Source organism: Leptodactylus fuscus, chromosome 1 (assembly GCF_031893055.1).
Source record: "Leptodactylus fuscus isolate aLepFus1 chromosome 1, aLepFus1.hap2, whole genome shotgun sequence".
In the NCBI taxonomy this organism is placed as follows: domain Eukaryota; kingdom Metazoa; phylum Chordata; class Amphibia; order Anura; family Leptodactylidae; genus Leptodactylus; species Leptodactylus fuscus.
The window spans coordinates 264486739-264513609 of record NC_134265.1 but is presented as its reverse complement, the minus strand read 5'-3'; the positions used below and the strand labels follow the sequence as shown (position 1 = coordinate 264513609).

At 43.7% G+C, this 26871-nt stretch overlaps 1 protein-coding gene across 1 annotated transcript in view; it reads left to right on the top strand.

Annotated features, from left to right (window-relative positions):
- LOC142189634 (complement factor I-like) overlaps positions 1 to 26481 on the top strand; it is a 57869-nt gene extending 31388 nt beyond the window's left edge. Inside the window, exons 5-13 of the mRNA XM_075262236.1 lie at positions 8127 to 8286; positions 11059 to 11166; positions 13875 to 14021; positions 16270 to 16305; positions 17841 to 17941; positions 19745 to 19848; positions 23105 to 23388; positions 24805 to 24906; positions 26264 to 26481. Of these exons, the coding sequence (XP_075118337.1) occupies positions 8127 to 8286; positions 11059 to 11166; positions 13875 to 14021; positions 16270 to 16305; positions 17841 to 17941; positions 19745 to 19848; positions 23105 to 23388; positions 24805 to 24906; positions 26264 to 26481 (1260 nt within the window). The remainder of the gene's footprint in view (positions 1 to 8126; positions 8287 to 11058; positions 11167 to 13874; positions 14022 to 16269; positions 16306 to 17840; positions 17942 to 19744; positions 19849 to 23104; positions 23389 to 24804; positions 24907 to 26263) is intronic.
- Positions 26482 to 26871: the final 390 nt, after the last annotated feature.

Here is a 26871-nt window from a genome sequence, read left to right as displayed (position 1 = left end):
TAGTGTTCCCTGTCGTCCGTACCAGCGGCACAATGTGGGGTATTTCTGCCCCTGTGTGCTGGTAGGACAGGCGGATTTTTAATTAGCCAATCAAAAGCGTGGCTGGCCCTATAAGAGGGCACAAGAACCTCCCCTCTGCGTGTTTTTTTCTGTCCTGTGTGGTCAAGGACAGGTGGGGAGGACTTGTGTCCTCTTATTTTAGGCTCTATGGGTTACCTACCTTTGGAGCATAATTCTTCTTTCTTCAGTTTCTGACCTTCTTAATTGAAGGTCCCTTCCCCTGTCTGGGAAAAAAAAAAAAAAAAAAGTTTCTTTTTAGCCTGCGTGGCTCCTTTCCTTCCCTCCTCCCTCCCTCCCCCCCTCCCCTCCTTCTCCCTCTGGCTCACCTGTCAGCACATCTCGTGCTGGTGAGCTGGCCCGGCACTCTGCCGCGGGGCTCTCTCGCTGTCGCTCGCGGACGTGCTCTGCCGGAACTAAAGTTCCCGGCGGAGAGTTTCCTGCGTCCGCATTTGCCGGGCGCACACTTCCGGTTGTGCCCGGAAGTATAGCGGCGCCATTGAAGGTCCTGGCGCCGGCGAAGGATGTTTTCTCCGGCTTTCTGCTTATTGCAGAATCTAGCCTGCACGCACGTCCGGGCCAGGAATTGAGGGGGTAGGCGCCCCTGCTGGGGCTGTATGAAGAGGGGGGGGGGTAACCTTTTTCTCTTCCTGGAGGGTTCATGTGACTATGGCCCCTCCCATTTCCGGCCGGCCGGGTTAAAGGTCAGGCCGGCCGGTTATTAGTTACCTTCTCCTTTCTAAGGCGGAAGGCTGTGCATCAGAGGTTGTTGCTTAGCTTCAAGTCTCTTTTTGCCTCCAAACCAAATCTTCAGTTTCTTGTCACCTTGCTGTCCGGGTCTAGGACACGGTAAGATCTACCCCTTCTTTTGATATTTGGTAGAATATGTTGGTGACAATTTTGCATGGTCTATGGTCTCTCTGTAGGATATGTCTTCCTCTACTACCCCCCCTGGGGATTATAGGAGGAAATCTACTGCTAAAAGGAAGCACCTTTCCTGTTTTGACTGTGACACACCGCTCCCTGATGGTAGGTAGCGGCTTAAGAGGTTATCCCTCTGGGTACTACCGGCCCTATAACCCGCCTATTATTTTTAGGCTATGAGTGGGCCCGTTGTCGTGGTTGCAGAGGCCCCCCACCTGAGGAGCCTTCTCCTAGAGATATGATGGCCTGGGTCAAGGAGATGGTGAGTTGGGCATCGCTTGGGTAAAGATAATTCCCTTGCTTGTACTCTCTCTTTATTTTGCAGGATGATTCCCTCAAAGGCATACAGTCTACCTTGTCTCAGCTCGCCAAGAGACCATGCACAGAGCATCGTTCCTCGTCCCTCCCTCCCCTGGAACATCTACGGGTGGCAGAGGATGTTTCCTCCGAGGACGACTCTGTAGTTTCCAGCAGACCTGTGTTCCACTATGAACAAACAGGCAGGCTGCTGAAGTCCATCCGGTCTACAGTGGGCCGAGATGTTGACGGGGAAGCCTCCACGTCTGCCTCTGGGGGACATATTGCCTTCCATGCGGACGCCACGCTGACCGACCTCATGGTGCAGCAGTGGAAGCAGCCAGAAAAAGGACATTCATTATCCAGGATCTTTAAGCACCTGTTCCCTATGGATTCAACTCAGTGGGATTCCTGGGGGCCTCCCCCGAAGGTGGATCTAGCCGTGGCGAAGTTGTCTCGTAGAACCCTGGTGCCCCTTGAAGATGGATCAAATCTTCAGGACCCTTTGGATCGCAGGGCTGACGCCACCCTAAAGAAGGTTTATTCTGCTTCCTCTGCCCAAGCCTCAGTAGCCATAGCCTCTACCACTGTGGGCGATTTTCTTCGTAACCGCCTAGCCACCTTGGAGCGGGATATTGATTCCGGTGTGGACAGGGATGACATCTTGGCTTCCATGAAGAATATTCATAGGGCCGCAGATTTTTTGGCAGAATCTTCTCGCCATCAGTTGAGAATTTCAGCCAAGTCGATGGCGTTGTCCACTGCGGCCCGCAGACCCCTGTGGCTAAAGCCTTGGCGTGCAGACTTTGCATCCAAGGCTGCTCTTTGCGCGCTCCCTTTTGAGCCAGGAAGAGTATTTGGGCAAGGCTTGGATACTATCATAGAGGGATTAGCTGAAGGTAAGGGGAAGTCCTTACCTCAAGCTGCCAGGGGCAGACGTGCCCCCTCTAGAGGCAGAGGTTCCGCCTCTAATTATAGACGCCCAACCCAGCAAAGGCGTCCCAGATATCATCCTAGAGGTTCCGGACGTGGTGCTTCCAGGGAGGACACCAAGAGGAAGCCGGAATTTTGACGCGGGGCAGCTCCCTGTGGCCCCCCTTCCTGTGGGAGGACGTCTTTCGGTTTTTTTCAGAGCTTGGGTCACCCATATTCAAGATCCATGGGTGCTAAGAATTATACAGCACGGTTATCTTATCAAATTCCACCTTCCACCTCCAGATCGGTTTGTTGTCACCAGAACCCTTCCACCTTCCCAACAGGCCAGTTTAGAGGCCTTGGTCGCCGAGTATGTCATCAAAGGCGCCCTGGAGAAGGTCCCAGCCTCAGATCTCGGTCTGGGAGTTTACTCCCCCGTCTTTCTGGTCCCCAAAGTCACCGGGGGCTGGAGAATGATAATAGACCTGAGGTATCTCAATCGCTTTATCAAGAAGAGGTCATTCCGTATGGAAACCGTGGATTCCGTGTCTGCTTTTCTCCAGCCAGGAGACGTGATGGTTACCCTCGACCTGAAGGACGCCTACCTTCATGTCCCTATTGCTCACTCCCACAGGAAATTCCTCAGGATTGCCGTTTCTATGGCCGGCCACAGGGAGCACTTTCAATTCACAGCTCTGCCGTTCGGCATCACATCCGCCCCCCTGGTATTTACCAAGGTGATCGCTCCGGTTGCTGCGGCCCTCAGACTACAGGGCCTCTTCATCGTTCCTTACCTAGACGACTGGCTTCTGAAAGCTCAGTCTTCGGCTGCTCTCCTCCAGCAGCTCAACCTTGCCATCAGTTTCCTACAAGAGTTAGGATGGATCATCAATTGGGAGAAGTCCGAAATCGTTCCTTCCACACGGAGGAAGTTCCTCGGGTTCATAGTGGATTCAGAAACGATGCAGATCTTCCTCTCCAGCCCAAGGAAGGAAAGGATCCAGGCCGGTGCACGGTTTCTATTACACACCCGGCGGGTAACTATCCGCACCGCCATGAGGGTCCTCGGCCTAATGTCATCCTCGGCCAGAGCAGTCCCTTGGGCTTTATGGCATTTGCGTCCCCTGCAGATGGAAGTGTTGACAACCTGGAACAGGTCTCCACGGGGACTGCACAAGAAGATCTGCCTTTCTCCCGCTACCCGTCTTTCCCTCAGATGGTGGATACACCTGAAAGACGGAAGGTCCACGGTCCCAACATTGTGGACCCTGTTGACAACAGATGCATCCCAGTGGGGATGGGGAGCCCATTGCCAGGACAGGACTGTACAAGGACGATGGAGATGTCCGGAGCTGGGATCTTCCAATCTCAAGGAACTCAGAGCTGTGTACTTGGCCCTAGTGCACTTTGCCCCGGAGTTGAGAGGCAAGTCTGTCAAGATCAGGTCAGACAACATGACGGTGGTTGTTTACATAAACAAACAAGGGGGCACCAGGTCACCAACCTTACTGAGAGAGACGAATCTTATATTTGCCTGGGCAGAGAAGAACCTAGCCCAGTTATCCGCTGTTCACATAAAGGGCTCCCTGAACATAGTAGCGGATCATCTGAGTCGGGGTATTACCGTATCAGGAGAATGGTCTCTCAATCCAGACGTTTTTCAACAGATCGTCCAGAGATGGGGTCTCCCGGAGGTCGATCTAATGGCTACCCGACTCAATGCCAAGGTAGGGACCTTCTGCTCCCTATACCAGGAGGACGATCCCTTGGCAGTGGATGCCCTGTCCATCCCATGGAGGTTCAGGCTGTTTTACATATTCCCTCCAATTCCAATCATACCGAAGGTATTGATCAAAATAAGACAGGACCAAGCCTCGGGAATAGCCATAATCCCGTTCTGGCCAAAAAGGGCTTGGTTTGCTCAGCTCATACTAATGAGTCAGGGCATATATTGGAGGCTTCCCCCTCTCCCAGATCTGGTAACCCAAGGAGAGCTGAGATGCCAGGATCTGAGGAGACTCAACCTGACAGCCTGGAGGTTGACCAGTCCCTATTGAGGAATAGAGGACTGTCACAAGCCGTCTTGAAGACCCTATCCAGCGCCAGAGCGGATTCGACTAACAGGAATTACCGTCGAATTAGTAACATCTTTAATGCCTGGTGTCTGCAGCATCAAGTGGACTCCACTGGTCCCCCGACTGAGGCGATCCTGGACTTCCTTCAAGACGGACTAGACAGAGGTCTGGCTGCGGCCACACTCAAAGTACACGTAGCGGCCCTGTCCGCCTATCTGGGGAGGCGTTTGTCTCAGGATCCTTTAGTGAGCACCTTTATTAAAGGGGCAACTAGGCTGAGACCGGTGGTGAACACCCCTGTCCACCAATGGGACCTGATTCCGGTCCTGAACGCTCTTTGCGACCAACCATTCGAACCCCTGGAAGAAGTCTCACTTAAGTTACTAACTGGCAAAATGGCTCTACTATTGGCAGTTACAACTGCCAAAAGAGTTAGTGAGCTACAAGCCTTGTCTGCCGAGGAGCCATATACTATATTTTTTCCGGACCATGTGCAGCTTAGGTTCCTCCCAGGATTTCGTCCCAAGATTCCATCTGCTGCAAATAGGAACCAAACTATTTCTCTTCCAGCATTTTTTCCCTTCCCCTCTTCATCTGAAGAGGAAAGATGGCACAGGCTGGATGTTATCAGATGTCTGCAAATTTATCTGCAGCGTACTCGCCCTTTTAGGCAGGCCGAAAACCTGTTAATCAGTTATACGGGGAAGAATAAAGGCGCCAAGGCCGCCAAGGCCACGATATCCCGCTGGGTCTCCGATACCATAAAAGTCGCCTATACCGCCCAAGGGCGTCCGGTCCCATCTTTTCTTCATGCCCACTCGACCAGGGCAGTGTCCACCTCTCAGGCCGAGAGGAGTGCGTTGTCCTTGGATCAGATTTGTGCAGCTGCCTCCTGGGCATCTGAGTCCACGTTCATTCGGCATTACCGCCTGAGGGACCGGGTGTCCGATTCCTCTGCCTTTGCCCAAACTATTTTGAGCTCTGTCATGGAGTAATCCCGCCCATCTTTGGGCCTACTTGCTATATCCCCACATTGTGCCGCTGGTACGGACGACAGGGAACAAGTGATTATGAAGATAATCTTGTTTCCCTTAGTCCTAACAGCGGCACAAGATTTCCCACCCTGGGAATCATATCTTATGTATAAAACTGTGTATAAATATGGAGGTACTTTTGTATTGACACGCAGAGGGGAGGTTCTTGTGCCCTCTTATAGGGCCAGCCACGCTTTTGATTGGCTAATTAAAAATCCGCCTGTCCTACCAGCACACAGGGGCAGAAATACCCCACATTGTGCCGCTGTTAGGACTAAGGGAAACAAGATTATCTTCATAATCACTTGTTCCCTGGTAAGTTTCTATATAAGAAAACGGGATCTCATCAAAGAAAGATGTTGTTGACCCCCCTAAACCAGACAGTACTGTCAATGCTTTAGTATCAGGGGAATTCACTACATAACAACACATTGAAAAGCAATATAAACATACCTAAGCATATAAACACACAGATTGAGAACTGTAGCTGATATATTTCACTTTGGTAACATCTCTTTGTCTTTCACAGGGTGCGGTGTCACAGAAAACATGTTGGGATGAGAAGTATACAATTAATTCATGTCATAAAGTATTTTGTGCTCCGTGGCAGAGATGTGTTGGAATGCACTGGAATGTGCAAGCCTGTCTTCCCTGATGTAGTTAGGAAGACAGAATTCCAGTGAAATAACTCATCCGTCCTCGATTGAGAGACTATACCTGGTAATAATCCCAGCGTCATTGCAAAACAAAGGCCTCTTGGAAGGTCGAGCATGATGCAAAAGGGAGCAACCTTTATTGGGTTATTTCACTGGAATTCTGTCTTCCTAATTACATCAGGGAAGACAGATTTCACATTCCAGTGAGCGCCCTCTATTGGTTTGCAATACTGAGGCAGCAGCTGACTTCATAATTACATCATGGAAGACAGATTTGCATATTCTTCCCATGGTCCTTTGCGACGTGGAGTGCTAAAGGCTTTCTCCCTCCCCGTCCCCATCATACTTACATATCTTTAGTCTTCTGGCATGAAGCATCACTTCCTCAAAACACTGCTAAAAGTATTTCGGTGCAATTATTAACCCATTAATAACACTAAAATACCTTCTTTTTTTGTTGCCCTGAAAACACCCTTAATTCCTCTCAGATTACTAAATCTGCTTGCTGGCATTCTTTTCCATTTTGTTTACTTCGGTGGATAAAAATCAGTTTACGGTCATGTGCACAACTTGTTATGGTCCTAGCACAGTCATCTGTCTTGTAACATGCTGTGGTGTGTCAATCACATGGCCATTCACAGTCAGCGTGTGACGCAATAGTATTTAGTCCTGCTATAGCAGTCAGTGGGTGGTGTGATAGTATTTAGTCCTGGTATACCGGTCAATGGATGACGTGACAGTATTTAGTCCTGGTATAGCAGTCAGTGGATGACGTGACAGTATTTAGTCCTGGTATACCGGTCAATGGATGACGTGATAGTATTTAGTCCTGGTATAGCAGTCAGTGGATGACGTGACAGTATTTAGTCCTGGTATAGCAGTCAGTGGAAGACGTGACAGTATTTAGTCCTGGTATAGAGGTCAGTGGATGACATAACAGTATTTAGTCCTGGTATAGTGGTCAGTGGGTAACGTGACAGTATATATCCCGGGTATAGTGGTCACCATGTGACATGACAGTATTTAGTCCTGCTATAGCAGTCTTATTTGATAATTCTGTATGTATAGAAATGATTTATTGCGTGTAGTATTGCGTGTAGAGGTAGACATATGCCTTGTTGCTTGTGCAACTGATTTTTTTTTTTATTTTTTTTTTTTAAATGTAGATTGTGAGCCCCACATAGAGCTCACAATGTACATTTTTCCCTATCAGTATGTCTTTGGAATATGGGATGGAAATCCATGCAAACACAGGGAGAACATACAAACTCCTTGCAGATAGTTTTATGCCCTTGGTGGGATTTGAACACCAAGGCTCCAGCGCTGCAAGGCTGCAGTGCTAACCACTGAGCCACCGTGTGGCCCCCTTGTGCAACTGATTTTTAAAGGATCACTCGCAACTAGTTTGGCTATGAAAGAAAATTTTCTTGCATATTTACAACGCCTTTAGGCTAAGGCACCATGCTATGGAAAAGACTGCGGCAGAAACACATTGTGTATTTTTCTGCAGCGTTATGAATTGTGATCTCAGAGATTTCCTCTGCAGACCCTCTGCACCTATTATACAGAAAATTCCAGCGATTCCGCAGGTATAATTGTGTTTTTGAAAATGCAACTTTTCCACTGCAGGTTTTTTTTCTGCAATGTATGGATGAGATTAGCCAGAATCCCATCCACTTTGCAGGTACTGTAAAATGCAGCGGGTTTTTTTTTGCTGCTGTATTTCTGAGGTGGCCAAAACGCTGCGTTTTCACAGTGTGGGGCCCCGGCCTTAAAGACATTAGGAACAACACTGTAAATACCAGTGATAGGCAGAGCAGCACATCCCATTAACAGAATATGACTATGTAGTAGGTACAATATTTCAATATTTGGGGCCCCACTTTAAATTTTGACCGGGGCCCCTCTTTGTTTAAAACTTTGTCAAATTTATGAAAAAAAGGGAGCTGCTGAGTGTCCAAACAAACTATATAAATCGAGAAGAGATCAATTATTACAGGTCTCGCATGGGTGCCACATTGACGATGTGTCTAGATGAGGGCATTTAATCATGCCAATGGGGGCACTGTTATAGTAAATGATAAATACTTAGCCATATGGCTAAGTATTTAATTACTGTAAAACAAATTACATATAAAATAAGTACTTCGTTTCACCAAATTTCAAAGGTCTGGCATATTTATTATTCTGGATTAATGTGCTATTGTGTCATTGCAGAATGCAACGAAGATCAGTTCTCTTGTGTCAATGAAAAATGCATTGATCGTAATCGAACTTGCAATGGGCAAAATGATTGTGGAGATCTCAGTGATGAACTCTGCTGCACAGGTAATTGAGTTTTTTGTGAATTTTTTTATTTTTTAAATTTTGGTCTGCAGGGGTGATATGAACATGTAGTTGGAGGATCTCAGCATTGTAATACTGCTGACATTAGTGGTATAGAAATCAGGCTGCAGTCCTGAGACTGGTGTCAACATTATGATGTACAGTTAATAATATTGGGAAAGGGATGAATATTATGTAACCTTTAAATACAGTGGGGCACATAATTATAGACCTTTGCCACTTTTGTGGTGTTAGAGGGCCATTCACCACCTCTACCAACTCCAGTTTTTAGCATCTGTTAACAGGCGCCGCTGCACTGATTCTGACCTCTAGCCCTCATTGTTTACAAATGATCAATGCTGTTAATTTTGCTCTGTGATTCGCTACTTAGGCTCTGTATTGTTATGAGGGCAGTGTCACGCGAGGGCAGGCAAGTGGTGTGATTCTGAGCTCTGAATGACGCCCCCTGCCTGATACTCCGTTCTGACATTACAGAGCTTAAATAGCAAATCAGGCTGCAAAACTGCATTATTGCTCATGAACGTGGGGATAATGTCCATCCTTAGGGAGAGACCACCTTTTCAGGTGTGTGGAGACTTATACAGCCATAGTTGCTCCACTGCAAGGGAACATGGGAAGAATATGCAAATCTGTCTCCCAAGATGTGCATTTTCTTCCCATGCTCATGAACGGTGAGGGCTAGAGATAAAGTTCCAACTGCACTGGAACCAGTGAAGTAGCAGATCACCGTTACCCATATAGCATGGCTTTCTGAATTGTTTACATACTGCAAGCCGCGCTGCTCACTCGCCATACAAACTATAGCGTTCAATTAGACAGCGCTGCAATACCTACACTCACTGCTACAGTTCGTATAGTGAGTGTAGGTATTGCAGCTCATGTTGTCTAAGTTCCAGTGATCGGTGGGGGTCCTGGGTGTCAGACCCTCGCAGATTTAATACTGATGGCCTCTCCTAAGAAAAATATTTGTGACAAGCAGTGTTTTTACACCACCCATGCCAATTTTCTGAGAGTGCGTTGCAGGACAATCAGCCATGATCAATCTACTATTATTTCCACATGCTTTCTGGCATAAATGATTCCAAAAATCTATGCCAGCAAGGAGCTGGTGCACATTTTAATATGAACACTGGCCATGCTATAAGATGTACCTAAATTATGACAAAGCCATTATTAAGTTCAGATTGTGAAACCCAAGAGAAACAGGAATTGATATTATGCTAGGTTTACACCTGCGCCTGGGTTTTCATTCTTCAGGTCCACTTGGGGACCCAAAGGGTCCATTCACATGGAGGAAAATGGTGAGAAATCTGGTGTGGAATTTTCCATGCTGAAAAAAAAAAAAAAGCATCCCATTGATTTCAATGGGTTCTTCTAGCTTTTTTTTCTCCACTAGTGGAAAATTCCGCTAGTGGAAAAAAAAAGCTAGCAGAGCCCATTGAAATCAATGGGAGGCTTTTTTTCAGTCAGGAAAATTCCACACCAAATTCTTCACCTTTTTACTCCATGTGAATGGACCCAGAGAACGGAAACCTATCCCGCTTAAAAAGCAGAGACTTGTGTAAAAATAAACCACAACAATAGAATGGAAACCTATCCAGGGCTAGGTTAAGTGGGAAGAACAGACACCTATCCTGCTTAAAAAGCGTTGACGCTGAGTTCACACCAGCGTCTCAGTCTCCGTATCAGGTTTCCGTCTTCTGCAGATAGAAGACAGAAACCTGTCAGACTGTGTTCGGCCGGTGAGCATTTTATGCTCTCCACGGTGAAACCGTTTTTTTTAACCAGACACAAAGTCCTGCATGTCCGACTTTGTGTCTGGTGTAAAAAAAACGGTTTCGCCGCGGGAGCATAAAACGCTCATGGGCGCTCACAGCCAGACACTTTTCAAACCCGTTCATTTGAATGGGTTTGAAAACTGACTGCAGGTTTCCGTCTCCTGCCCAGTTTCGTGGAGGAAACAGAAACCTGCATAACGGAGACCCCAGGCGCAGATGTGAACGAGCCCTTACTTGTAATAAAGACAGAATTTAAAACAAAAAGTGGTTACTCATGGAAACCCCCAGACCCCGTAGGCTACAGTGGAGTCTGCTGTGTTTCCACCCAATTTCTGCTTGAGTAATGCAGAGAGTAAAGTCCTACTTGTAGGATTTTTCTATCCACATTTTTTTAAGCAGGTATGTGGAGGGAAACCCCAAATGGAATACAGGCCCATGTGTGAACCTAGAGGTGAAATTTATATACAGCTTTGTGAAATATGTTAGTGCAAAATAAGTTGCTACAACATATAATGATATTAATTGGGTATTAAACAGGCTGTTTCACAATCCACAAGATTGGAGATAGATGTCTGATTTCTGAGGACCCGATTGCTAGAACCCCCTATGATCACTATAACGGGGATCCCCAGCTCCCTATTCCTCTCTACCGCCTAGCTGCAGTGATGAGGATTATTAATGAAGCAGCAATTGAGCATGATTGCTGCCTCTCCATTAAAGTCTCTAACAGAGATAGCCAAATACAGCTAGCACTCAGTTATATTCATCAGTTCCTTACATTTCATGTACCTTTGCATATTCCCATTTAAGTCAGGTAAATGACATGCTGTCATGTAGTGTATATTGTAAAAAAAAAAAAATGAGGCAGATCTTAGTCAACTTTATGTCTTCTGGCTTGCCTGCCATTTAGATTCTTGTATTTTTGAACTACATATTTTTTTATTCTTATTTTATATATTCTTTTGTGTCATTTTAGAATGTGCAAATAGATTTCACTGTAAGTCAGATACATGTATTCCAAGGGAATATATGTGCAATGGTGAGGTGGATTGTATCACTGGAGAAGATGAAGTCAACTGCAAAGGTAAAATAACAAGAAGTCACCTTCTATTCTACATAGCAAGAAATAGAGGTATATATTTAAAACACCTATTTTAAGTCTTGTATTGACAAAAATGTGGCTTATCCATATAAATGGCACACAGATATACGTGATATTGGCATTAGTAAATTGCAGCACACCAACCAAACAAAAAAATCACAATATCGAGGATTAAGTTACAGCCTCGGTTACGCCAGTGTAAATCTGCATTTTATCCACATGCAAGTGAGGGACAAAGGGCTTTGCCATGAATCTGCAGGAGACAAAAGCCCAGACAAACCAAAGCACACTTCCAAACACATTCCCTCATTTGCACATGCATGAAATACCACTTTACATATAGTTTCAAAGGTGTTGTTTGAATGATATCAAAAACATATCAAAAGAGCAAATAGAAGGTCATTCATAAAATCTGTCCAAAAGGCAAAATAGAATGAAAAGGATAAAAAGGATAAAAAAGAAAAAAGGGAATGGAGTGCACTATAGTGCATAAGTCAGAGGGTAAGATGAGAGGGAGATCCTGCCTAGGAAAAGGAGTGTGGACATAGCGCTTAATCCTACCAACAAACTATAGCTGAAGACAGTATGACAGGCCTGGGATGCTGGACGTATTGATCCAGGGTGTCTAGAGCCTCTCATAAAGTGTGTGGGTGTCAGAAATGAAGCATTTATCTTTTCATGTAGCATTATCATGTCAACTGGTCTATGGATTTGTGCAGCCATTAGTATGTATTGGAGTAATTTATATTGTAGTAGACTTAAGAAAGAAAAACTCGGGCGGACTTTGGAAATGACTGTCCGAAAAGTCCTTGCAGCGTTCTATGAAGATACCCAGAAGCCATCACCAAGTCCGCCAAATATGAAGAGCACTGACTAAAGTATCACAACGTTAAAAACATAGGGTAGAACCTGCTTAGTCTATAAGGGACCAAATAGGTCCTGTAAAGAATTTTTAAAGAAGACTCCATAATGGTGACTTGCCAACTTCCTTTGCTAAAGGACATGCATTGAGCTGGAGATAGGGTGACTTCAAGGTCCTGTTCCCAGGCTGTCATAAAGTCCAGATTTGACCTCAGAGGGTGGGGCGTTCAGTATATAAAGGAAAGAGGACCTCTATCAGCTGCCCTATAGAAATACAGTCTCTCAAAGTTGGTGCGGGAAATCACTGGATTAAGTGGAGTGAGTTAAAGTAGGAAGTAAAGACCTGATTAGTCCTGAGTCTTCTTTGAGCTTACGGGTCTTTGGTTTTTGAGAAGATGTAGACATGTTATTAAAGTAGCAGGTGGTAGGCTGGTAGAGTTGTTAGCCAGACATATACACACATGGACAAAATTGTTATTATCCCTCGTTTAATGAAAGAAAAACCCACAATGATCACAGAAATAACTTGAATCTGACTGTTGTGGTCAAAATTGACTATATCATGGATCAATCAGTCAGTCCAAATTAATGAGCACATTTGTGCACAATTGCTAAAAATGAGACAGACACTAAGTTCTGTTTCAATGCCAGCCAGATGCTCTTTCGCCCCTTAGGTCAGCTCAGCATTACTGGCTCTTTTTTGAAAGTACACACACTTTTGAAACAAAGAAAGGAGAAGTTTACTGCCTCCTTGGCATTCCTGAGTGTTGTCCATCTCTCATTGGCTCCAAACTTCAATGTCCAACCAGACACCTCCTTGCTCCAGTCTGTGGAATTCTGTTACAGGGTGTGCCAAACAGGAATCAAGCCCCATCTTGGAAATTCCTTTCTTTGTCTCAGAACTATCAGCACTTAGTAGGCAGGGGAAAAATAGTATTTCAATACACAACACACAATATAAAGTATAGGAAAGTTGATTCATGTTCTCAGACTTGACATGACAAAGGTAATAATAAATAAAAATTCTATGAAAATGAACAAATGAAAGTCAGACATTGCTTTTCAACCATGCTTCAACAGATTAAAAAATAAATAAATGTCATGAAACAGGCCTGGACAGAAATGATGGGACCCCTGAAAATAATGTGACCAAAGGGACATGGTAAATCTCGGTGTGTCCACTAATTCGCATCACAGGTGTCTAATCTTGTAATCAGTCAGTGGGTCTGTATATAGGGCTACAGATAGTCACTGTGCTGTTGGGTGACATGGTGTGTACCACACTCAACATGGACCAGAGGAAGCGAAGGAAAGAGTTGTCTCAGGAGCTTACATAGAAAATAAGAGACAAGCATGTTAAAGGTAAAGGTTACAAGACCATCTCCAAGCAGCTGTGACTACAGTTACACATATTGTTCAGAAATTTAAGATCCATGAGACTGTAGCCAATCTCCCTGGACAAATTCAATACAAAATAAAGGACAAACTTTATTTTGGATTGAATTCATTGAATATGACTTGATACTGAAGATAACTTGATATTCAGCTGCATTTATAAAAAAAAACACAATATATATTTATCCATATCCCTAGGGTGGTCATTTGACTGCCCCAGGGACATTTACTGGTTATCTGGTGACATTCCGTTTTCCTGTTTCAGAAAAGGAACATGACTAATACTCATCCCCTCTAACACAACATACTTACCTCTCTTCCTTTCAGACTTCCTCCTGCGGGACGGCTCTTCCCTCTTTTCTGACTGCCGGCTTCCACAATAGTCCGAGTGCTGTTCTGTACTCTGCAGCCGGCTATCCATCACTACTGTGCAGGCATGGAAGGTTACTGCTCCCACGCCTGCACAGTAGAGGTGGATTGTTGGCTGCAGAGGACAGAGCAGCGCCAGGGCTATTGCGTGCGCCAGCAGTCAGAAAAGAGGGAAGAGCCGTCCCGCAGGAGGAAGTCTGAAAGGAAGAGAGGTGGGAGGGAGGGCTGAGTTAGTTGAGAAGGGATAGTAGTGGGCAGGATAGCTAGAGAGACAGGGACAGGGTGGAGAAGGGATGGGGAGGTAGTGATAGGGAGATTCAGCCTAGAGGTAACATGATGCAATAGCTAAGACAGCAGGAAGCTAAACCACATAAACAAATGCAGAAGATGCCAGGAACTCCCAGAGAAATGCAGAAATCACTTAAAACACTAAAGGTATTTGGATGCACTTATTACCCCATTAAAAGCACTAATAGACAGTTCCTAAAAAAAAAAAAACAAACATTTTTTGCCCAGAAAACCCCTTTAACATTAGGGTCAATGGAGTACGGCTGTGAGAAGGTGCTGTTCTTCAGAACAAGGTTCAGAAGACCCTTTAGCTTTTCCTTGCACTTCAACACAGCTCCTTTTAACTGAACATTTACAGTTTTTTTCAGCACTTTTCATTGTGTTTTTGTTGCATTTTTATTAAATTTAAAAGGAAAACACTTGCATTTCCACAGCTAAAATTGACATGCTATGTTTTAAAAAATGCAGTATGTCAATTAACCTGCAGAAATGCCAGTGCTTTTGCCTATCGACTTAATAAGGGAAAAACAACTGCAAAGAAAAGCACAGCAAAAATGCAATGAAAAACAATGTGTAAAACAGTTTTCACTGCATTTTTTTCCACAATTTTATTTTAAGTGTGGTTCACTACATGGGGCCTTAGCCTTAAAGAGGTTGTCCAGGCAAAAATGGACAACTCTTTCAACGTTAAAATCGGCTGGGTGCAATGAAAAAAGTGAAAAAAAAATGACCACTGATGCCAATCAGCAGCTTCAGCACAACTGTGGAAGAGACCCATCGGAGCAGAAGAACCGGGAGGCACAGGAGGACACCCGAGCAACAGAGATTGGTGAGCACTAGCATTGGAGTCTCTGTAAGAGACTCTGCCACAGATTCCACTTAAAATCAGCGGAGAGAAAAGTCTTGCAAGGAGGACTTATCTATCAGTTTCATTATACAATCAGTGGAAACCCAGCGGACCCCATTAAAGTCTATGGGATCTGTGGGTTTCTGCGTGTAACTGCTCTTTAAGCAGACAGGTTTCCCGTCTTTTGGGTCCCGAATAGGGTTGAGCGATCGTGTTTGGAAAAAATCGGATTCCAATCGGCGATCGAGAAAATTTCACGATCGCGATCGGAATTCCGAACACAATCTTTTTAGGTGGGATTGAGATCGGTAGTATTTCCCGCAATGCCTTCACACTGAGTATATAGTGTATACTCAGTGTGAAGGCTCCGCTGCAGTTCCTTAGGAATGAATGGAAGCAGCCGGCACACAGCCTTAACCCCCTGCGCGCCGGCTGCCTCCATTCATTGGAATGGGAGGCTAAACTAACATCTCTAGCAGCTACTTACCTCTAGAGATGGCTGCTCCGGTGCCCTCCTTCTTCTTATCCTCGCTGCCGCTCCACGCTGCAGTCTTCTTGCCTCGCTGCCCCGCCTCCCAGGTTAGTGTTTAAAGCGCTAGGTAGGTGGGGCTTGTGGCTTAGGAGAGTGTGGGCGGGTACAGGGCGGGGAGATATGACGTCTCCCCTCCCAGTACCCGCCCACACTCTCCTAACCTGCCCACACTCTCCTAACCTGGCAGGGAGGGGGCAGGGAGCAGCGTGGAGCGGCAGCGAAGCAAAGAAGAAAGAAAAACCGTGCACCGGACCAGCTATCTCTGGAGGTAAGTAGACACCAGGGGGGACTAAGTAGCCAGAGGATTAAAACAAAATCCTCTGGCTACTTAGTGATTCACTACACAGCGTGGATTCTAACAATTGTTAGATTCCATGCTGTATAGTGAATAGGATTGCTTTTAAAATCCGATCTCCGATTAATTAAAAAATCCCATTGAGTTGCATTGGGATCGGAATTGGGATCGAGTTCGAATGAAAAATGATCGGAAATCGGATTTTAAAATCGATCCTGAAAAGTCAAGATCGGCTCAACCCTAGTCCCGAACACTAATGTGAATCTATTGTCAGTGCTACAGACTTTAAATTGAAGTTATTAAGCAAGCCTACATGGAGAGACGCATCTTATCTGTTACCATGTAGTCATAACATAACAATGGGAAGACTGTAAAGAGAGTAATTCTTCCATAACATAGTAAACATAAAGGGTGACTTTGATCTTGTATCATATGTGTATAATTACGTTCACTTATCCTACGTCTCTTATACACTAAGCAATATCTTCTATTGTTTAGAGGGAAGCAATGCAGTTAACTACGACATTGATGCAGGTAAGCAAATGCACTGAATTCACCAGCACTTAAGTTTCAGAGTGTCATATTTGCTAGAAAAAAATCATGCAGTATATGTACCAGTTTGGTATATATACCCAACATTGCTACAGGTCACATTCATGGATGGATCACATGATATTGACAACCCTTTGAATTTATAGAATTACAGATTAAATAAAACATTACATAACCCTGGGAACCTTCCTGGTAGCTTGAGCCCTGGTATGTGATGCCCTATAGGTTCTAATAAGTCATCAAGCCAGGCTGAGATAATGCGTTGCAAAGGGGGTGGGAAAAAAATGACTTATGGTTTTTGGGAAGAGCATAAAAATTAGCAGTAGAAGGAAATTTAGGCACCAATTACTTTGCAAACTTTTCAACAAAAACACCAAGTGTTAATCCTCCTTAAACTAAATCAAGGTGAGACACTAGAGGGGGATAAGAGTCCAATATATGGTATACCCTATTATCCTGAAGCAGAGTGAGAACCTCTCTTCTATAACCTATCAAGGAACTGGTATAAATTTATTAAAAAGTATAATCTATACAGCACTGATAAAAATTTGCTGCCTCTGGCTACCACTAGGGGGAGCGCAGAGCATAGTAATTAATACACCTACCATTGAACTCAATGGAAACTGTAAAACTCTCCTTACACTGTGCTCCCCCTAGTGACTGCTTGAGGAAAATGCAGTGAAATGGTGTTGGGAAACAAAACAGATGATCAGTGCCAGGCCTTTCTCCCCCCCTCTACTGGTTATAGGAGCTGTATGACCTGCCTACAGGGAAGGTAAAACACTGAATATGCTTTAACCTTTTAATATGTTTTCAAGAAAGCAATACTGTGTTACCCCAAAAATAGGTCATCCCCCGAAAATAAGGCATGGGGGGGGGGGGTTTCTGTTTAATTGCCTAATATAATGCCCCCCCGAAAATAAGGCATCCACCAAAAACCATTGCAGCCGGCTGAACAATGTGCGCGATGTTCTGTGTGCACAGGAAAGCCGGCTGCTGCCTCTGCTGTGATACCGTAGGTTGTATTCACTGTCCCTGCTGTAGGATGAGCTGGGAGATGCCCGCTGTGCATATGCTGCAGGAAGTTGGCTCTTCCAGCTCATCCCACAGCAGCCAGAACAGTGGTATCACAGCAGAGGCAGCAGCCGGCTTTCCTGTGCACATGGAACACACTGCACAGCATTCAGCTGGCTGCAATGCCCACAAAGTGAGGCTCTCTGGCAACTGCCAGCAGCCTCGCTAAGCCCCGCCCACCACTTCCGCTGCTATGAAGATGGGGAAGGTAAGTAGCCTACCTCCCCCCTCCCCTCATCTCCTGCATGTCTTATGGAGCGGGTTGTCCCCCGCTCCATAAGACACCCCCGCGAAAATAAGACATGTCCTATACTTAGGACGAAAATGTAATATAACACACTGTCTTATTTTCGGGGAAACACGGTATATGTTCTAATTTTCTTCAACTGAGGCCATGTAACGTGGTTCACTTAAATTGCTATTGTTACCTTATACCTGAAAAGAAAGAAGACTTATAAAGAAAAGTATTTCAAGTATCACCTGTGGAGTTCCGAAAGAGCCCAAAAGAGTGAAGAGAATCATTGGAGGAGAAAAAGCAGTAAAGGTATCTTTTATTACTCTGCATATTACAAAAACACTCATACAATGGAAGTAACACTTAAAGGCACACTCCACCCAAAACTAAAGATTCCTGTGCTCTATTAATGAAATTCGTGGTTCAGTCTCTGCCCTGTTTTTTATCTCATAACTATTATACTAAGATTATTATAGAGAGGTAATACTGGTCAGAAAAAAAAAGACATAACTTTTATTAATCAACTTCACTAAAATAAGTGTCTGTACTTGACGTCTGTCACTAGTATATAATCTCTGATCACCAGTCATATACAGGGTAAATGAAACAGGGTACTGGTAATTTTTAGTAATCTGCTATTAATCTGTAATATTAATTTCCACTCTGGTGGCAGATGTAGTATCTCATATACATCCTGAACCTCCAATCCAACCCAAAGTATAACCTAGTCAGTTCAAAATCATCTGTGTCCCATTACAGGTGCAGATATCACCTCTGTAGCTTTGTTCAACTAAATACCACTAGGGGATTCCTGGGGAAGTGCAAACTCTATCCCACCACGTGATAATCCCTCAACTCAATGGTGCAGCCTATAAGTAAGTTCACACAGGGTTTTTTGGTCAGGATTTTGAGGCCGTATTCACCTCAAAATCCTGACCAAAAAGATGGCTCCCATTGAAATCAATGGGAGCTGGTCAGGTTTTTTTTCCGGGAGCTGGCTCCTGGAAAAAGAAGCGAGATGCTCCATCTTTAGGCCGTTTCACCTCAAAATTCGGCCTGATCACATTCCCTCCCGACTAGGTCCATTCATTGGGCCTAATCCAGAGCGGAGTGCGCGACTGGATGCTGGTGCAGGTTACCGGCATGAAGTTGCGGCTACTCGTTTTTTGGACCGGAACCTGAGGCGGCCTCTGGTCAGATGAGACAAAAGTAGAGCTTTTTGGGAAAAGGCATCAACATAGAGGTTACAGGATAAAAAAAGAGGCCTTCAAAGAAAAGAACACGGTCCCTACATTCAAACATGGCAGAGGTTCCCTGATGTTTTGGGGTTGCTTTGCTGCCTCTGGCACTGGACTGCTTGACCGTGCGCATGGCATTATGAAGTCTGAAAACTACCAACAAATGTTGCAGCATAATGTAGGGCCCAGTGTGAGAAAGATGGGTCTCCCTAAGAGGTCATGGGTCTTCCAGCAGGACAATGACCCAAAACACACTTCAAAAAGCACTAGAAAATGGTTTGAGAGAAAGCACTGGAGACTTCTAAAGTGGCCAGCAATGAGTCCAGACCTGAATCCCATAGAACACCTGTGGAGAGATCTCTTGATGGCAGTTTGGAGAAGGCCCCCTTCACATCTCAGGGACCTGGAGCAGTTTGCCAAAGAAGAATGGTCTAAAATTCCAGCAGAGCATTGTAAGAAACTCATTGATGGTTACCGGAAGCGGTTGTTCACAGTTATTTTGTCTAAAAGTTGTGCTACCAAGTATTAGGCTGAGGGTGCCAATACTTTTGTCCGGCCCATTTTTGGAGTTTTGTGTAAAATGATCAATGATTTCACTTTTTTTTCATTCTCTTTTGTGTTTTTTCATTGCAAGCAAAATAAATGAAGATATTAATAGCAAAGAGTTTGTGCTTGCAATCATTTTCTGGAAGAAACTGAGTATTATCAGAATTGCAGGGGTGCCAATACTTTTGGCCAACACACTATTTGTTCTAGGTACATAAGCATCCCTTGAGTAAAATGGAGAGGAGATTCAGATTTATTTTGTTACTTAGGATTGTTAATGTGTACTGACTCTTGAATGATATGTAATTAATTTTGTTTTTCATTTCAGAATCAGTTTCCTTGGCAAGTGGCCATAAAAGATGGCTCCAAAATTAACTGTGGAGGAATTTATATTGGTGGCTGCTGGGTATTGACAGCTGCTCACTGTGTCAGGTACAGGGCTTTACATTCAATTCAAGTGTGTCTACTTTTTGTACCTAAATACTATGTCCACCATTCTATTCTGATTACGGTAATTTTATAACTATATATAGGGGTTAAAGCTTAATTTTCTCACATCTCTGTATCCCCGTTTCCTTAAATACGGCCATAGTTACATTATAGAATTCTGACTGCCTGTATACAAATTTAGACCATGTTCACAAAAAGAAAAAATCAGCTTCCAGATCCACTGCAGAAATCTAGATATCGGCTATGGGTTAGCAGTCTGAACTGCCGCTGGTCTGCACACAGATATACCCCTAGCTTCTGCACTCAAACTGTACCAAGAATTGAAAGAAACTCCACTGTAGAAGTAGAACAATGGAAATAACAAAAGTACTGGATATTTAAAAAGATGGATACCAATGGAGTCCATAATATTATCTTCTCAATAATAAGGTCTGATGGGCTTCCGGGCAGGTTTCCATCATTTTCCTGTACAAAAAAATTCTTGCATGAAAGAATTTTTTTACCCATAATTTATAACAGATTCTGTGACAGATCCTACAACATAAGTGCATTTAATCACAGCATCATTTTGGATTTGCATACGCCTCATGTGAATTTACTAAACAAGTTAACATGAAATGGTCAAATCAAATATTAGAATACTTCACACAAAACAATAATTTAGAGATATATTTCCATGTATTTTTTTATATTAGGTGAAAAGTTTTGTTAGGCTTACTTATAACACTGCCCTTTTCTGTAGAGTTTTCTTTATTAAAAAAAAAAAAAAGAAAAAAAGAAGAGAAAAGCGCCATAAGAAATGCCAGTATTTCTTAGGCTGGGGCACCACGTGGCGCAAACAGTAACTGCAAAAAAATATGTGCAGTGAAAACGCTGCGATTTCCAAAAAAATTGCAGTTTTTGGAAATTGCAACATGTCAATTATACTTACAGAAACAATTTCCCTATAGGTATAACGGAAACAGAAAGTCCGCAGGAAAAACCGCAATGCATTTCCGCTGCGGTTTTTCCCGTAGCGTTTTTGGCTGTGGCCCTCTATGATGGGGCCTAAGACTTTCAGTCCCAACAAAGTAAATGAGATTTTATTTAATCGTATCCTCACATTGCAGAAAAAAAGCGCTGTATAAAATCTAGCGTTTTCAAAAACACGTTTATTTTGTCTGTGAAAACAGAGCAGAAAAGCAATAAAAAGCACAAGCATTTCTTCTGCGTTTTTTTGTAGCTGTAATTTTCTATGTGTGACCTTTGCTTAACCACTTCAGTACCGGGCCAATTCGTGGTCCAGGACCAGACACATTTTAGGTTTTTTTTGTATGTGCAGTTTTGAGGCCTGTAACATTTTTATCATATGTGTTATTCTACTAATTTCTGCGTCTTTTTTTCGGTGACACATAGGGCTTTATTTTTATGTTGTTTTTATCTTTGCATGTGTTTTAATTTTTTTATATCTAGGAAAATATAACCATAATAGGAGGAAAAACGTCTGTTTTTCACTTTTCTTTTTTCTTTTTATTTAATAACATAAAGTGCTACTGAAAAACTTTATAAGGGTGCATTCACACTACGGAACGCCAGCGTGTATCACAGCCGTACACGCCGGCGTTACAGCAGGGCTGCCGGACACTTGCCATTCATTTCTATGGGAGCCGGCATGCGAGCGCTCCCCATAGAAATGAATGGACTGCTTTTTTCCATTCATTTCTATGGGGAGCGCTCGCATGCCGGCTCCCATAGAAATGAATGGCAAGTGTCCGGCAGCCCTGCTGTAATGCCGGCGTGTACGGCTGTGATACACGCTGGCGTTCCGTAGTGTGAATGCACCCTAAAATAGTTTTCCTCTCCATTACAGTATTTTTTACTTTGTATGGTGTCGTTGGGGGTCGGGTCATAACCTTTAATAACAGCATTTTATTGGCGTATTTTTTTTTATTTTTTTTATTATTTTATTTACTTTTTTTAACTTTTCTATAAATTTTTTTTGTTATTTGTTTTAACATGGTGTCCCCATAAGGTCATAATAGACCTTTGGGGACATCTGATCACTGTTTCTTTTGTGTTGGAGACTGATTTCCCCTGCATCTGGGGCTGGTACATTTAACCACAGTTGCAGGAGGAATACAGCCTCCTGCATATTAGTATATACAGCTTACAATGCTGAGCTCAGCGGATTACTTGACCGCCGGGTCAGAGGCCGGCCACATCATGGCGGTGCCCATAGCAGTGTATACAGCACTCATTGAGCGCTGTATACACAGCGATCAAGAAGGCAGGAAAGGTAATAAACCCTCCCTGCTTTCTCTCTGGGAGCTCCAGCTGAAGTTACAGATCATGCAGCTGCTGAGTTCTGTTTGGACGTACCAGTACGTCCTGTCAGAACAAGGCAACCACCTTCCGAACTTATATATCCAATGGGTGGTCCGGAAGTGGTTAAAGGGGTTGTCCAGATAAACTAATTATCCCGCTAAACTCCCTCCCCCACCTAACTTCTAATTTACTCAATTAAAAAAATTTATAATTACCCATATCCCTGGAGTGTTCATGTGACTGCTCCAGGGACACTTTCTGATTATAATACAGTGACATTCTGTTTGACCGCTTCAGACATGGGATGTCACCATCACTCTTCCCCCTTCCCTATCCCCTTAAATACTTACCAGCCTTCCTGTGTCTGAGGAAGCAGTCCTTCCCCTCTTCTTGTCTTCTAGTAGTGGGCGGTTTTTTGAGCCAAATCCAGGAGTGGATTGAGCAGAAGGTAGAAGAGCTTCCTATATGTTTCCCATTCCATTCGTGGCCATTCTTGGCTTTGGCTCAAAAAACCACAACAAAAAAAGCATGGAGCCTCAGCCTTAAAGGGGTTTTATGGGATTTTATCTGATGGACTTTCCTTTGCATAACCCATAAATACCAAATTAGTGTTTTGGTAGCCCCAGTAAATGCTGCTGCCTCTTCAGGCCCAGTGCTGTACATTTTGTAGTATCTGTGTGGTATTGCAGCTTACTGCAGTTCTTTCCCCCTCAAACACATGGGGAAGTGCTGTGTGTGGTACTACCCACTGCCACTACAGAAACGATGATGTGGTTTGTGCTAATAAAGACACCACAATGCTTACACAAACATCAGATATTGTTGGTTTAACATAAGGATAGCCCTTAAATATTAACCCATATAAATATGCTTGTTTTAATTTAAGTAATTATTTGAAAATGTCTATTTTTAAGTTGATATTTCATGTTTGCAGGTCAGACCAGGCCCACAGATACCGTATCATTGTTGAGCTCCTGAATATTCTGGCTTATAACAACGACATTGATTCCTTCCCAGTGAAAACTGTAAAAGTCCATGAACGCTACAACCCTAACACATATGAAAATGATATTGCTTTACTGGAAGTTCAAAATATATACAAACAACCGACATGTATGCAAGCTGACAATAATCTGGTACCTGCTTGTGTGCCCTGGTCACCATATCAATTCAAAGCAGGGGGCACTTGCACAGTATCTGGATGGGGACGTGGAGATGGTAAGCATCTACAATTAAAGGAAATCATATTCAATAATGGAACTTTTTTCTCTATATCATTTTGCAGTTCTGTAACAACAGAACTTGTACTTTTGCATTACAATGACAAATACAGGGGCACCGACCGGGGGCATTAGCGCTGGGTGCCTACTGTATAAAACAGTAGACACCCGGCGGCTATGGGTGTCATTGGGTACTAGTACAGCGGATGTTGGGAAGGGGTTAAAGATGACCCTTCGCCACCATCACCAAGTCCAGCTCTTTGCATCATTTAATAGTTGCTGCTTTACTGATTCCAGCACAGTTGGAATTTTATATCTAGTCACTACCTTTGCAAGCAATAGTGCTATTAGTTTTGGTGCCTGATATGCTATTTAGGCTCTGTACTGTCAGGAGGGCGGTGTCAGGCAGGAGCAGGCTAGGGTGCGATTCTGAGCTCTGACACTGGTTGTCTCTGATTGGAGCTCTGAATCACATTCCCTTTTCTGCTGCTGCCTAACATGGACTGCCTGAGAGTACCAAGCCTAAATATCATATCAGACACCAAACTTAACTGAACTGATTCCATGAGAATGGTGGGGGCTAGAGAAATAATTGAACTGGCACCTATTACTAGGTGGTAAGAACTGGAGTTGCTGGAAGGTGGCATAAGGTCCTCTTGAAGAGACTGTGCCTAAACTGAGTTGTGTCCACCAGAGTTTGCGAGTAAAGACTCTTTGTTCTGTGCCATCTTCTCAGGAACATGGTGTTGTGGGATATACTACCTATCATATTATGTACATCACACACTGAGAAGGAACAGAAAGCTCGGGACCCCCTAGTAACTAGTAGGGGACCCAGCGGTAAACCTCCCAGCGCTTAGACTCATATCACCTCTTCACAGGATAGGTGATACATTTAGATTAAGGGTAATAAAAAATAAGATGATTTTACATTTCTTTTAAATAACGCCTACTGGAAACATTGCTTTTTATAATATGAAATTGGTTGTCCAGTTCATATTTTGATGATTTCATAGCACTGTCACTGGGGATATAAACATAACAAACCAGGACTCGCCTGTCCCTGGATCTCCATTTCCAGCGGCGGCATCTTTGTTGCTTTGTATGTACAGTACAGACCAAAAGTTTGGCCACATCTTCTCATTCAAAGAGTTTTCTGTATTTTCATGACTATAAAAATTGTAGATTCACACTGGTCACATCAGTCGGAGACCTGTATTCAGACCAAAGGAGCAGTCGCCACTAGAAACGGAGGCCCAGGGAGAGATGAGAACTTATGAGAAGTTATGTTTATTGTCCCAGTAACAGTGATATTAAATTATATAAAAAACAAAGAAACTGGACAACCCCATTAATTTAACAACTGAAATACCAAATAAATGTAACATGTTCTTCATCCATTTGTGACATACAGGATTAAGCAAAGTGTTTCATTTAAAGTGGGGCCATATTCACCTGATGAACAACTGTTCAAGTGTTTACAAGGAAAGATTCTTTGACAAAATGGAGTGCGCAGGTAAGCCTAAATTCTTCCATTGCTGTGCTACTTTATAGAAGAAAATAATGCGGAGACTCTACAAGTTGTCTAGACTTAAAGGGGCTCTATCATTGGGAAAAGTCATTTTTAACTAAGCACATATATGCATAGCTATTATTTTTTTTTTTTTTTTTTTTTTAATGTAGATTGTGAGCCCCACATAGAGCTCACAATGTACATTTTTCCCTATCAGTATGTCTTTTTTTGGGAATATGGGATGGAAATCCAAGCAAACACGGGGAGAACATACAAACTCCTTGCAGATGGTTTATTGCCCTTGGCGGGATTTGAACACCAGGACTCCAGCGCTGCAAGGCTGCAGTGCTAACCACTGAGCCACCGTGTGGCCCCTAATAAGTCCGTTTTATTAATACGTTAATGAGCTTCCAGCCAGCACAGGAAGTTCCCAGCAGCCTCGTCTCTGCTATTCCCTCCTATCTGTGTGTGCAAACAGGAAGCAGGAAGTCAGCAGCAGCAGCCTGTGCTGTACACATACATACATAGGAAACAATAGGCAGAGAGTGCACGATCAGACTTCCGGGGTGCACCAAGAGGCTAATTAGCATATGTATAAAAATGGGCTCATTCAAAAACCACTGAGGCGATTTACATACAAAAGGTAGGTGTGGAATAGCCTTTCTAAAGGCTATGCAAGGATGTGCTTATCTAAAAATGACTTTTCCCAAAGATAGAGCCACTTTAAGAGCCCTTGCACACAACTGAGTCCAGTCTGAGGAATATGGTCCACGTGTGGGCCATAGTACTGGAGTGGACTTCGCCTTGTGCATAGTGGCCGCTGCATCATAGTAGGCTATTATGCAGTGAGCTCCCGAACAGTAGTGATGTGATATAACATCAAAGGCCTTTTACTCTATATATAGAGTGATGTGATATAACACCAAAAGCCATTTACTGTACAGCGGATAAAGAAGCCCAAACTGCAAAGTAAATGCTCCTGTACTCCAAAATTGAAGTAATTTCTTTTATGCTACATAATAGATCTGCCCTAAACTACACCTCCCATGAAGACAATGTTTCTTATTACTTTCTAAATGAGAAAAGTGTGTTCCACATTATTACTTGAAATGAGAAGCAATGGAGAGAGAAACCTTAATATCTCTAGGGGTTCTGTGTGGATACAGTAAAAGGCTGGCTAACTGACTGCACACATACACCGGAAGAGTAATCAATAAATGACTGGTGATTTTGTGGTGCCTTAGCCTAACTTTTCTACACCTTGCATTAATTCCATGATCATACAATATATTGAAACTGTCATATCTGAAAATGTCCAAGGAAAATGTATCTTATGGCTGTCATTGCTTTACTGTTTTAGGGACTTATGATGGATCAATAGATTCCTGCAAAGGCGACTCAGGAGGACCTCTGGTCTGCCATGATGCTGAGGGTGTGGCATATGTTTGGGGTATAGTAAGCTGGGGGGAGAACTGCGGTGAGCCTGGTTACCCTGGTGTGTACACTAAGGTCGCACATTACTTTGAATGGATAAGTCAACATGTCACAAGACCGCTTATTGCAAAACATAACATTTGATGAATACGACAACATTGTCCACAACTTTGTAATGCTTTGAACTGTCTCTCCCTATATATATATATATATATATATATATATATATATATATATATATACACTCACCGGCCACTTTATTAGGTACACCTGTCCAACTGCTCGTTAACACTTAATTTCTAATCAGCCAATCACATGGCGGCAACTCAGTGCATTTAGGCATGTAGACATGGTCAAGACAATCTCCTGCAGTTCAAACCGAGCATCAGTATGGGGAAGAAAGGTGATTTGAGTGCCTTTGAACGTGGCATGGTTGTTGGTGCCAGAAGGGCTGGTCTGAGTATTTCAGAAACTGCTGATCTACTGGGATTTTCACGCACAACCATCTCTAGGGTTTACAGAGAATGGTCCGAA